The 14,363-nt window shown below is 38.0% G+C and overlaps 1 protein-coding gene across 7 annotated transcripts in view; it reads right to left on the reverse strand.

Moving 5' to 3' along the window:
* tcf12 (transcription factor 12) overlaps nt 1-14,363 on the reverse strand; it is a 244,847-nt gene that overhangs the window by 173,577 nt on the left and 56,907 nt on the right. For 5 of the 7 annotated variants that reach the window (XM_052040335.1, XM_052040331.1, XM_052040334.1 and 2 more), the window contains one exon: nt 10,448-10,521. The exons of the other annotated variants lie outside the window; for them this stretch is intronic. In XM_052040335.1, coding sequence (XP_051896295.1) covers nt 10,448-10,521 — 74 coding nt within the window. The remainder of the gene's footprint in view (nt 1-10,447; nt 10,522-14,363) is intronic. 7 annotated transcript variants of the gene reach the window in all.

Genomic DNA, 14,363 nt, shown 5'->3' on the forward strand with positions numbered 1-14,363 from the left:
GACATTTAAAAAATACAGTTTTATAGTTATTTCGAAAAGAAAGCAATATTTTGTTAAATTCTTAATTATTAGTAAAACAAAACATTAAAAATATTAAAAGAAAGAAAAAGGTTTAAATCTAAAAATTAATTGCATAATAAAGTAGGTAGTAAATCAAAGGAAAAACACCATCTCTTCCACATTTCTTAGCTTCTAAAGTTAAAAGCTAGTTCATAGGAAGTTCTTCGGCCTCTTGGATGGATTTAAACCATTTGCGAGATTTATCAGGTAGTGTAATTCCCAACCTTGCTGGGAATAATAATGCAGGATGATAATTGCTTTGATAGAGACGAGCCACAATTGGTTTGTAGGTCAGCCTCTCTTTCATAACTTCTGGGGTGTAATCTTCAACTATTCAAAACTTCCATTGTTTAAATTGAATCATTCCACGTCCACGAGCAGTACGGATCAAGAGTTCCTTGATGTTGACATAATGAAATCTCAATATTACTGGCCAAGGTTTTTGGTCCGGGGCAGGTTTGGATCTTATTGCTCAATGAGCTCTATCAAGGATAGGCTGAACAGGAAACATTTCGGAACCAAACATATCAACCAGATGTTTAGAGAAAAAATCCGTAGGGTTACCAGTCTCGGTGTTCTCTGGAAAGCCGATGATTCTTAAATTTCTTCTCCTGCTGCGGCCTTCCAGGCTGATGATCCTCTGTTGCTGCTTTTCCAGGTTTTGCTTGGTCGTAATTAAGGCTTTTTCAAGTGAGTGGAGTTTGGCATCTCTCTCTTTACCAGCTCGGTCGAGTTCAGCAATTAATTGCTTTTGTTTGGCATTTTCCTGGATAAGTGTATTTTGTCTTCAAGGTCCTTGAAAATGGATTTCAATTCGGTAAAGCTCCGGTCAAACTTTTTATCCAGATTAGAAATAGCTTCCAAAGTAGGTTGGTTTCCATTACCTTTGCCATTAGCTGATGCTTTAGATCTGGTGTTCATTTCAACAGTTAAAAATCAAAATTAAACTTGTGCCAGTATTGTAAAAGACTTATTAAAGAGTGGTAAATAGAAGATTAAAAAGTGACCAGAGCAAAGCCAAGTTGTGATTTAGTCCATCGAGTGCCACCAATAGACTCCCCAAGCTATGTCTTTCAATCACCCACAGCAAAATTTGCAAAGATATCAAAGATAAAAATTGTGATCCAAAATAAACTATTAACTGTTAGCTCAAATTTCCAACATTTTCATATCAAAATGAAAGATGAGCAAGTAAAATGGCCATCCAATCAAATGCTGAAGCTACCTTATCAAGTACAGAGCACAAATCAAATGGATTTCCACTTCATTCCCCAATGCTGCCAGAGCAAGCATTTCAAACCAACACAATTTCTTGAAAGATTTCACTATGTGCTAGAACATTTCAGCATACCAAAGTGAGGAAAATCTGAGAAATAAAGGCAATTGGGATTTGGCCGTATGCTAACTCAGAGCCACAAAGACAATGGGTCTAGGTTCACACTAGGCTACACTACAGAAAACTTGGATTTTAAGCTGCAACCCAGCCAAGCTGTCAGTAAGAAATTGCTGATGCTGAACAGTAGCCTTACCACTGGAGAGTGGAGAAGGAAACATCTGTTCTAGCAGCTGGATAGTGATGAGTACTGGAATAAACTTCAGGAGCTAGTCACGCTGTTACTTTGTTCAAAAAATTGAAAGGAGGCAAAAGCAGGAATCCTATGTGTCAAGATTGTTTCTATAATATTCCAGAGTAATAGTTCACAGAAAATAGAGAAACTTCTCATCCAGGCAAATTTACTATTTGCACATCACATTAAAATTAGTAGAAAGAGGTACTCATTTCATGAATAGCTCAGCACCTGCAGCTCCTGTAACTGACACGGAGGGCCAAGAATGGAAATGCAAGTGTTTCCCCACACATCTATAAAATCTACTCTATTGAAATACACGTTTTCAAATTTTAAAACAATCAATTTAAAAGACCTGAATAATTGAAAACTTTTTTTAAAAATGAAAGTTGCCTTGTCCTTACCTGATATCCTTGAAGCCCTACAATGCCCCTTGTAACCAGTCAGGTCATGGAAACAAAAGTCACATGTGGAAGTTGCAAACTTGCTCAGTACTTTTTTTTGTGTCACCAGAAACTCTGTTGCTGGAATCCCCAGAGGACGTTACACAGCATTTACGCTATTAAATTCAATTCCTAAATCAACGGTTCCTTTGATTTCAGGGGGCTTTGTAGAGCTTCAGGGAAGATAGGCAAAATGACAGTAAGATAAATAAAAAATTGCTTTATGCTTTAGTCAATGTCGTACCCTGATTTTAAGAATTCAAGACATTAATAGATTTTACTTTCAAAAAAAAAATTAAAAGCCCCAACAGCTTTGAGAGCTGACCAAATTGAGGCCAAGGTTTCATGAACTGTCAAGGCAATTTTAGTTTGGGGTTTCTCCAAAGTCTTACCACAGCTCACCACCTGTGTCTGGGACTTTTCTGGCCATCTATATTCAAACCAGGCAAGTTTGGGCACGTGATGAGCAGAAATGGCTACTGTGGATTATAGGCCAGTCCCAGTGTCAGCTGAGACACCATTTTGTAGTGAGCAAGATGGCTAATGGATATTTTGAAAAAGACTGAATAATTTTCCCTAGTAAATAGAATATCACATCCATAAACAAGTGTATGAAAATAAAAAGTATATTTCATGTCACTAAATACATCTACGGAACACCTATATCTGTTAATGCTTTGAATTTCTGGGGTGGCCTTGACCTCCTGTTTCTCCCCCCAAAAGAAATAAACCTGATATTTTAACCCGTATGAGCAGACTGTAGGCAAATATTAGGCAACTTGCTTTTCATCAGGAGCTGGCTTATCTGCTCAGAGATAAATTCTGAAATTAAAAGGACCCATTTTATTAAGTGAGAAGGGAGATAGTGCTTTGCATACCTTATGAAAATAAATTCAAGGCAAATAATTTTAACTTTTAATAAACATGGGTCATCAACACAACTTTACAGGTAAAGGGCATGCATTTAAGGTGAGAGGGGGTAGGTTCAGAACAGACATGAGGGGTACGTTTTTACTGACAGTGGTGGATGCCTGGAATGCGTTGCCTGATAGGGTGGTGGAGGTGAACTCATTGGGGGCATTCAAGAAGGGCTTGGATGGGCACACGAATGAGAAGAAAATAGAGGGATATGGGCATTCTGTAGGCAGGAGGGAGTAGCTATGTCAGCACAACATTGTGGGCCAAAGGGCCTGTTCTGTGCTGCACTGTTCTGTTCTATGTATACTAGACAGATTATAATCCAAGAATCTTCCATGAACAGCATAAATGGAAAGGAAAGGCAGACTTCCTATTGTCTAATTTGATACATTTTTATAAAAGTACAACTTGGAAATTAAATAACTCATGAGGGTAGGCAGAAATCCAACAGAATAATCAAGCTTCATAAATAGCCAATGGCATGGATGAAGTTTGCAGGAGTTGAAACAGGGGCTAAATCAGGTCATGTTATCAGAGTGGAAGCAGATGATCGTAGGTTTGGTACAAATATGTGCTTTTAAGTCATCGTGGGATCAAATGACACCAAAGTTCAACTTTAGTCAGTTGCCAGGAAAAGAATTTCTAGCTGGGACTAAAGACAATGACTTCAGTATTTTAGTTAAAAAAAACTCTGCTCAACCAATTCGAGATACAGAACAAAATCTGCCAATTTACAGACAACATACAAATTGAATGAAGTGGTAGCGAGGAGCTAGGTGTTAGTTGAAACCAGCATTATTTTTGAATATTGCTTCTAAGGGGCAGAATGCAGATGAGAAAGAAACTGGAATGTATTTGCAGATGTCTTACCATGGCAGTACCCGTCTGTTATCTTGATGCATTAGATTTACATTACGGTTCATACTTCGACTGCAATGCACCTCTAAACTGCATTCCCCATGTGCAATGCCAAGAGAACTACTGGTATTAAAAAGCAACCGAAATAGGAAGATAAAAATCTTACGCTCCAGTAAGCACAAGTAATTAAAACTGAAAAGTTTTACTTGAAACAGCCAAGTATTGATGTAGTTGAAATAAAATCAGTTGTCTGAAGCACAAACTTGCCAAACCACATTGATCAATTTTACCTCTTGTAATTATGACCTATATTTGCTTTTTTAAAAAAAGCCACCTTCATGGAAAGGTTAACAGTACACTTTCAAGAGAATATAGAACCTCGTCTGCAATTCTTTCCAGATATTTTTCATTGATTCCAACCTCAGATGACAACAGAATGAACATGATGAGCAAATGCAACAGAATAAAATGTGCTCATGGTACTGAATTCGAGGACCACAGGGCAGCACATAGGGCACCACTAACAAAAAAAGGTCCACGGCAACTTCTGCAGCCTAAAACCCAGAATCCTCTGGGACTATTAGATCAGCAGTCACTGAACATTCATCATTCGCCAGGCTGGAGGCAAACTTTCAAGACAGCATTAATAGGGCAAAAACAGGCTACACGATCTGTGCTATGTGCCATCAGTTCAACCAAAGGGCTAGTGACTGCTGGCTAAATAACTGTCAAATCACTGCTTATGGATGCATGTCACAGCTTCTTCTGTTACACTGCCTTAAAGTAATCTTTTGAGAATCAAAAATCCCAGGTGAATCTTTGCTTCAGTTTAACTACTTCAGAATCAATGATACGCATGTGATAGACATAAAGGAAGTATTCTCAATGACATTTACAGTTCAGTCTGATTAGAGGTGTGTCCTCTGGTATCCCACTGCTTCTCTCCTGGCCTGAGAAACAAATAACCGACAACCAAGATTAACATCACGTGGCTATCTCTGTATCAAATGAAAATAAACTAAAAGGCAAGAGCAAAATGAAGACAGCAGTTTGATTTTCTGCAAGGTGATTCATCAACTGCTCCACAATTGATAAATGACTAAATGCTCACCAAAAGGCTTGAGATTTAAAACCTCAGCGGCATATTATGATTAACATGTGCCTCTTCAGCCTGAAGAGGTTTTCCAATATAAAAGGCAAACCAAGAATATACTGTCATCATATAAGTGTTCTCATTACATCCAATGTCTTTTGCTCCAAAGATCATGTACGGCTAGCTATTGGCATTTCTACTTCTAAATCTGTCTAAAAGATCATTGGTAATTTTACAAACTTGATGAAACATCTTTAAAAAGGGACATGTCATTGAAAGCTGACATTAGCACAGCATAACAGTTACTTGCCTACTTCACAAGGGCGAGTTGCACAAGGTTTATTAGTAAAAGGGCAGTGTACAGACACATTTGGTTATACACAAAAAATGCAATGCTCCCATGCTAGCTTTTAAAATGTTAGATAGAGTATGTTATTAATGTGGTTTCTTCTTTTTTACAAGAAAAACACTGGAATGTTTATCAAGTGCTGGAGAACCAATGAACTTTTTAAAAGCATCACTTAATACGAGTGAGAGGTTATCTAAACTACATACAAAGCACAAGATTATCACATTAACCATCAAAAGTGGTCATACTAGACCACAAATAAATAAAAAACAGTGGTGCAACGGCAAGTTAAACTTAAATTTCAGAATGTATAGGATAGGTCATGAATCAAGCTACCAATCACTTGCAAAGCAAAATGCAGTTGTGCAATAGGCTGATGATCAGGAACCACAACTCGAGGCAAAACCACATCATCAATATACTTCAAACTCAATGAAAACTTAACCAAAGGCATCATAAAACAATTTTTAGGAAAGGTTCTATGTACTATTAACTCTTTAACATCAGTGAAAATCCAACAGCATGTTCATCCATTTAATAATTTATCAACATTTTTATAGCAGATCCCTGACTGAACTAACAGCATTACCAAACCAAAATTAGTGGCAGAACTTCTCTGCAATCATTGTCGTTGATGGTGTGGAAAATAGTCTCAGGTGACAAAGATGCCAATGTGTTGGTGAAATGGGCTGAAAAATGGCAGATGGAGTTTAATCCAGACAAATGTTAGGTGATGCATTTTGGGAGTACTACTGTGGCAAGGACATACACCATGAATGGTGGGGTTGTAGGGAATACTGAGGAACAGCGAGACCTTGAGTACATCCATAGATCATTGAAGGTGGCAACATAGTAGGCATTGTAGTTAGGAAGGCATATGGGATGCTGGCTTTCTGTATTCTGTGCTCCAACTAATAAAGTAGAATAGTTATGTTCCAAATTTATAAAACCTTGGTCAAACCTCAGCTGAAGTACTGTGTGCAATTCTGATCACTACACTATAAGAAAGTGATAGCATTGGAGAGGGTGCAGAGGAGATTCACCATGTTGCCTGGGATGGAGCGGTTCAGTTACGAGGAAAGACTGAAGCTAGGTCTGTAGTAGTACAGCACAGATACAGACCCTTCTGCCCAACAAGTCCATGCCAACAACGTTGTCCACCTAGCTCGTCCCGATTTCTTATGTTCGACCCATATTCCTCCAGGCCCCTCCCCTCCCCTAAGTGCTCCATAAATGATACTATTGTACCTGCCTCAACCACTTCCTCTGGCAGCTCACTCCATATATTCACGACTCTGTGTGAAAAAGTTGCCCCTCAGGTCCCTTTTAAATTTTTCCCCTCTTACCCTAAATCTATGCTCCCTAGTTTTGGACTCCCCTACCCTGGGGAAAAGGCTGCTACCATCCACCTTATCTATGCCCCTCATGATTTTATAAACCTCCAAGATCACCCCTCATTCTCCTACCTTGCAAGGAATAAAGATCTAGCCAGGCCAACCTCTCCTGGCAACATCCACATAAATCTTTTCTGCGTTCTTTCTAATTTAGCCACGTCTTTCCTACAAAAGGGTGACCAAAACTGTATACAGTACTCTAAGTGCAGCCTCACCAACGACTCATACAACTGCAACATCCCAACTCCTATACTCTATGCCCTGACTGAAGGCCAGCATGCTAGATGCCTTTTCCGCCACCCTGAATACCTGTGGCACTGCTTTCTTGTACTCCTAGGTCCCTCGGTTCCATTAAGCTGCCTAGTGCCCTGCCATTCATAGTACAAGTCCTATGCTAGTTTGACTTTCCAAAATGCACCACCTCACACTTATCTGTATTGAAATCCATTTGACACTCTTCAACCCACTTCCCTAACTGATCAAGATCCCCTGTAATCTACGGTAACTTTCTTCACTATCAATACCACCTTCTAATTTTGTGTCATCTGCAAACTTGCTGATCAAGCCTTGTGCATTCACATCCAAACCATTTATATAAATAATGAATAACAAGGGTCCCAACACTGACCCCTGCAGCACACCAGTCTACATCCTGAGAAACAACCTTCAACCAGCATCCTCTGTTTCCTACCTCCGAGCCAATTTCCTTCACAGAACATGATTGAGGTATACAAAATTGAAGATTACAGATAGGGTAGACTACAGGAAACTTTTCCCCTTAGAAGTGAATAAAACAAGAGAACACAGATTTAAGTTATGGGGGAAGGAGTTTCCAGGGAGAATATGAGGAAGATCTTCTTCACCCAGAGTGGCAAGTACCTGTTTGACAGAGAATGAGCTGGGTTGCTGACAGCATTTCAGATGTGTCCAGATGAGCACTTGAAATCAATCATTCAGGCAGAGAAGGCTAAGAGCCAAGTGTTGGAAGATGGGATTAATACAACCTTCTGGTCAGCATGGACGAGTTGGGCCAAAAGGCCTGTTTCCATGCTGCATGATTCTACGACTCTAACGACATATAGATGAATTATTTCATTAAAGGCTACTATTATCTGATTTTAAATCTATGAATTACATCTCTACATGGGCAATTGCATTAATTTAGAGAGGTACACAAATATTTCGCAGACCAATTAGAAGGAGACTGACACACTCCAATTAGATACCAAAACTATGGCAATATAAGGGGTCAATGCAGGGATTCATCAGGCACTTTATATTGAAAAGATCAGAATACTAAAGGATGGAAGAATTGAAGCACCCATGTACATTAAAGTACCTCATTACTACAAAATGTAACTATAATTAAAGCAATACAATGCTAGTTAACCTGAAATTTAGAAGTGAAAAAAACTGCTTCAATGGCATAAAATATGCACTTGGGAATGCAGAGACATTATTCTGACTTTTGCTGGCTGTCCCAAAACTCAGATCCTAGACTTCCATATGTGTGCTGTGCAGCATAGAAGTTTGTGCCTCACTGACAAACTCAGAGAGAGCTATATCTGACAAATCACTCCATCACTGGAGTCCAACTGCAAGGTCCCGTGAGCACTTTTCTGGACTTCTCCAGCACTGCATTGGGGGAAAACATCATTTTGATACTGTGTCAATTTAGACTTCGCTCGGATTCACAATCATCATTGATTTCTGAGGATTGTAGGGGAAAGATCAAGGTGAAGGAAAAGCTAAGTTGCCCTTTATTATTTATGCTTTAGCTTATTTTAAATCCAGCTCAATTTTTGTTTTTTATTTTTTACATTGTTAGTTTTCAGCAAAACCCAGCATTTTCAGTTATACAAAGTCAAGAGGTGCAGCAACAACTTTCACTCTCCAAATTGGTGATAACCACAGATTTGTTCAGTCTGTCTCAATTATGACTTGAACAAGATCTTCATTATCCTTCTTGTAACTGCCCCGTTTTAAACTGCGCTCCTACTCTTCTACCTGTTCTCACCAAGTCACTACAGTCACGCCACTGACCACCTGCTCTGACTATGAATTAAGTTTCATATTAGTCAAGAGCAGGGGAGAGGGGAGAATGGTGTTAGGACTTACAAATTTTTTTTTCGAATAAAAACAGATGACTTCTATGTTGTAAGGTCCTATGACACAAATATTAAACTCTAACATGCAACATGTTAAAGAGTCTAATGCACTGCCAATATCACCATGGAATGTTGTAAAATTTTCTTACTCAACACAAGTAATACTGGACAACAACTGTAATGGTTCTGACTTGAATATGGGCAACACAACTTACCCTAAAATCCCTGCTGATCAAAGTTTCAATGTTAGGTTAATTTAGCGCAAGCACAAGGCAGCAACAGTGCTGCACAATGCTCTTTCGGAAAACCCACTTCTAGCTTCATTTGGATGGTAGCTAGTTTTTTTTAAAAACAGAAACCAAGAGCTTCACAGATTTTGCATTTCAGTCCTGTCATTAACAAGTAATTGGAGCATAGGAAATAAGGGATTACATTTCACAATTAAAATTTTTAACTGAAGTTCACAGAACCATATTGTGGGTTAGTTTACTTGGCTGGTAATGGAACACGTGCAATATTGCTATGCGAACCTTTGCAAAAATACATACATTAACAAAAAAGGCAGACATACAAGGAATTCAGTTGGGAAAAAAAAATGCCAAGAGAGGCCATTTCCCTAACACAGTATTATACAGTTGTCAACTCAAGCAAAACATAACAAAATATACAGGATGCAGCCAGAGTGATCCACCGCCAACAATTTCAGTGTGAAACATGGAAAATTAACATTAAAGCATTAAAAATCAACAGAAACTTGAAACTGAGCATTCACAGCCTTCTGCAGATGGAACAAAGATTTTCAGTACATGGAGTTAATTAATCTCTTCATCCGAGTCCTAAACTTCCAATCCCTTACTCTGAAATTATGTCCCATTGTCAAGACTCTGCAGCGCAAGGAAACAGCATGTCAATATTAAGAATTTTGTTTTGATGCCATGAGATCACCTCTCACCCTTCCAAACTCTAAGCATAGATCACTTTTTCCCTCTCCCTCATGGAACTCTAGGTCAAAATTGTTGCCTATTGAACCAATTTATAACAATTAGTGTCAATAAGTGTTGACAGATGTCAAATTTCCCCTTTCCAACTTTACATCCCTCCTCATTTGGTCTTCCATTCTCACCCATTCCAACTCGAGTCACAGCAGAGAGAACCAATGAGGAAAAAGGCTCAAAAGCAAGAAAGCACATAATGAGGCATCATCATCATTTTCCCCCTCATGATGCACATTTTCTTAATGATTACCGAGATCCTGAAACTCCTTGTTGACCTCCTTCCCCCATCTGTCTTACAATGCACCTATGCTTTGTAAGGGTTATAGTAAGCAGTTAAGGATTGGACTTGTAAGAGTAATGTCAGTCATGACTGCAACAATTCTGAGAAATACAAAGGATAAGGAATCAGTTTTCACATTCCTTCAGAATTGCATCTGACAAAAACAAATACAGATACACTATGTAAACAAGCTCAATCAATTCTCTGCTTTTAAACAAAATTGATTTTTTTTATATACGTCACTGGAATTCAATAGAAGTATTAGAAAATGAAAATTACTCAAAATACAACTCATTAAAATTATATACAACAGAAGTAACTGATTTCATACCAGCACTGAATTGCATGTTAAGAAAAATGTTAGAAATGAAGCCAACTTACCCTTGAAGACTCATATGGTGGACTTGGCTGATCGGATGATCCCCAAGAACTTGTACCTGTTCGTTCTTCCATTACTATCAAAAGAAAATGCTATGTTACTTAGACTGAAGATAGCTCTCAATAAAGGTGTTAGTATTAGTTCAGTGTTTACTAAATCATTTTCTTGAAAATTTTCAGTTAGAGTTAATACAATAACATTCCTTAATCATTTTCTAAATACTGATAAAACTAATAGCATCCTGCCAAATTCCTTTAGAGAGATTCTTAAAACGAAGGAATGCACTCCAATAATTTTGAACTTCATTTCTAGCTTTTACCTGAATGTGCTCACTGCGATAGGAGAAAAGCACAAAAGTCAATTTTCCATTTTAGACTAGCACCAGCCATTTTAAGACACTTCAAAAGCAAAACATGCTCCCTCAGCTCTTCTCTGACCACACACCTTAGCTAGTCCTAGTAACATTTTTTATCCCTGAACCTCCAAATGAATCGCCAATTAGTACAAAATCATATGCATGTGTGTGCTTGGAAATGTTTCTGATGCTACTCTCCCAAGACGGTAAAGGAGACTTAGCTTGGATTGGATTCAAATCAAGATCTCAGAACTGAAACAGTCCTCTGATAGACCACACCATCCAGTGCACTGACACAAGTAATGCAGGTCCAGTACAAAATCTCTTTACCATTAAATGCTAAAAAAGCAAAATATAATAATTCTTTAATGAACAAATGAAAGCCCTGAATAACATACTGTATAGCTGTTTCTGTAAGTTTAACATTATTCTTTCCTTTTGTAAAGGTTGCTTTTCACAATTTGACCAAATGTTGCCTTCCACGTCAGTCAGGTTTCCAAATCGAAAAGAGTATCTAACTGTATAACATTTCTATCCATCACTATTCTTCTTCCGTCAGCTTGCAGTTTTTCATCATACTTAAAATAAAACAAATGCATACCAAAACAGCAAAATATTCAAAAGCATTTTGAAGATGCATTATCAAAACAAAATGATGCCTGGCCACAACGTGATATTGGTTAAACGTGATGATCATGTGGCCAGAGGCCTGAAATACAGTCCAAAAGAGTGGAGTTTATGGAAATGGGACAAAGCCCTGGAGGGATTTGAAAGAGAGAATATGAATTTTGAAAGCAAGGCATTACTCAATCGAGTCTTGGCATCAGCCAAGTTGCTTTGTTTGTACACAGATGGCTAACTTTACAAAGGATGCATGAGGGAGGCAAGATGGGATTAGTTAAGTCCAGAAGGCAATAAAGTCAAGGATGAGACTTTCAATAGCACATAGGCAGATAAGGAGTCAGGTGGTGTTACTAATCCAGAAGTGGACTAATTTAACGACAACACAGATGTGCATATCTTACAGTGAAATGCAACAACCTGGTTGCGACAAGTCTAGTTACACACAGGTGTCAGAGAGGTACAGTGGCTTGAAATGCACTAATGCTTTTGATGGAGTCGGAAGACTTTACGACAGAGGAAGATTGGAGATGATTTCTGTTCAAGTATCAAATAACTGACAAGCAGTGTACCAGTTCAAGGAGATCGTTGAAGGTTTTGTCAATATAAAAATGGAAATGACACTTTTTAAGATGTTGCCAAAGCCAAATTTACATAACATAGTGGAGCCCCAGGGATAGATTCCAGAGGAACAGCAGCAATAATGATGCAGGCAAGGGAAAAGCAGCAACTACAGATGACTTTCTGACTACCATTGAATAGTTATGGATGTGGCAACACGCAAGAGTGCTCTGATTCAAATAGGCAACAGTGGAGTGGGAATAGCAGGGGAGGACACCGTCAAGCACATCAAAAGCTGAAGACAGGTTAAGTACATAGAAGAAAGGAATACCTGTCAAAATATTTAGGATGTAAAGGTGAATTTGGTAAGAGCACTTTCAATACTGTGACAGGGCAAGTTTTTGAAGGACATGGTATTGATGGCAGATTTAAAAAGGTTGAGATGAGAGGGAATCAGGAACAATGTCAGCTAAGGAAAGGAAGCTACATCCACAGAAAATCAATGATTGTGGGACGACAGATGCAGAGGCATACCTCTGATAAAGATGCTCTCAGGACAGATTTAGGAAACTACAGTAATTATGTTGAACTGAAAATTGTTAGACAAGCTTACTGCATTATTTTGCAAATACAGAAATTTCTTGCAGCACCTCCAAGCTGGCATTTTGCAAATCATGCACTCGGACACCCAGATATCTGTACATCTGAGCTCTTCAATCTATCTTTTGATAATACACTTTTACTTTTCTCTGCTCACATAGACAATTTCATATATTCCCACATTATACTTCATTTACCAGATCTTTGCCCATTCTTTTCACTAGTACGTCCCTCTGCAGTCTCATGTATCCTTCACAACTCCCTTCATGTTCATCAGTAAGTTTAGTAAATCTTCAGATTCTGCAGATCATTTAATTTTTCCCAACACTAAAGGAAAACACAATTCATTCTGCACAAAGAGCAACCCTGTACTCAGAATGTGATTTCTTTCCTTCTTTGAATGACATTACTAAAAAAAAATAAAAGTTGCATATCCAGGTGTGATATTTGGCTATCCATTAGCAGAATCTTCCCAAATGTCAACTTCAAAGAACAAAATTTTTCACCGCTACTTCCATCACTTGTGATTACATATTTCAATGTGTTAGGTGTATGCAAACATACACAAATGTTGGTCTAAGTAGAAGATAATCAGATAATTTACAGTCATCTCTGTTCACTCATCTTTCCTTCAGAAGGCACAAAGTATAAATAAACTTAAATATGGAAACATTAAGATGTAAAGAAATCTTTTGTTTTTAAACTTCAACTTTTAACAATTGTAGAAGATTTTCATAGCATGTCCAAACAACCAATTAATAATTCAGTTCAAGATGAAAAACCACACATGAAAACATTTATTTTCAAAGCAATGTCAAAACAAAAGGTGCAGGCTTGCCATCTGTCTAAGCTGATCCAATGATAGATTTTAACCAGTAAAACTAGATTTCCGATATATTAATAACAGGTGTGTTTATGCTTCTATCAAGCACTGCCCAAGTTTCTAACTTCATTTCAACTGTAATGATACTCATAAGTATAGATTCTTACAGCAAATAACATGATGCATTTTTCTAAATCAAATTCTCCCAACTTACACGAAGGTGTAATGCTGAAATAGTTTGAGGTTCAGCAAATTGTATAACTCCATTCAAATTGTTTTATCACTTAGTCCTGTTCAATTATTACAGCATTTCTACCTTCAACATGTGAACAACCTATTTTGTTTTCTGAAATGCAGTTTGAGACACACAAGCATCCCGCAATAAAGATACAATTTTGTTTTACAATAAATCCCATCTTTAAAGAAATACCCTTTAACGTTTAACTTTGCCTTGCACAGAAAATTCTCTTAATGTTCTTAATATTTCCATTCTCAACCATGGTGCATTCTCTGCTGGTTTCGTTGCCATCTGTTAAGGCACTGGCTTTGCTAAATGATGAACCCGACAGGGAGGAATTTTAGCTTGCAGGGACAAGTATGCTTTTTCAGATTCCAAAAGGCAAGTCAATCAAGAATATGTTTGGTCAGAAGTTGATCCTCAATGCAGATTCAATTTCTTCCTGCCAAATACGTCATTGTAGAGTCAACTTGACCCTTAGGTTTCCTCTGCTTTCAGGATAGCTACTCATCAGTTAACAGATGGTTTGGCCAAAGTTAAATAGACAGAAAATTCATTAAACAGCATCTGATATGAAGTCCAAAAGGCAGAACTAACTCAGCTCATTTCACACAAATAAGCTCCATTAGACTGATAACGCTCTTGGAAGTGAAAGTGGAGAGAGAAAACATTATTAGCTCTCACTGGATGGTCCATTGTGCAGGTTGTCACAGAACAATA

This window comes from Pristis pectinata, chromosome 28 (assembly GCF_009764475.1).
Source record: "Pristis pectinata isolate sPriPec2 chromosome 28, sPriPec2.1.pri, whole genome shotgun sequence".
Taxonomy (NCBI): Eukaryota; Metazoa; Chordata; class Chondrichthyes; order Rhinopristiformes; family Pristidae; genus Pristis; species Pristis pectinata.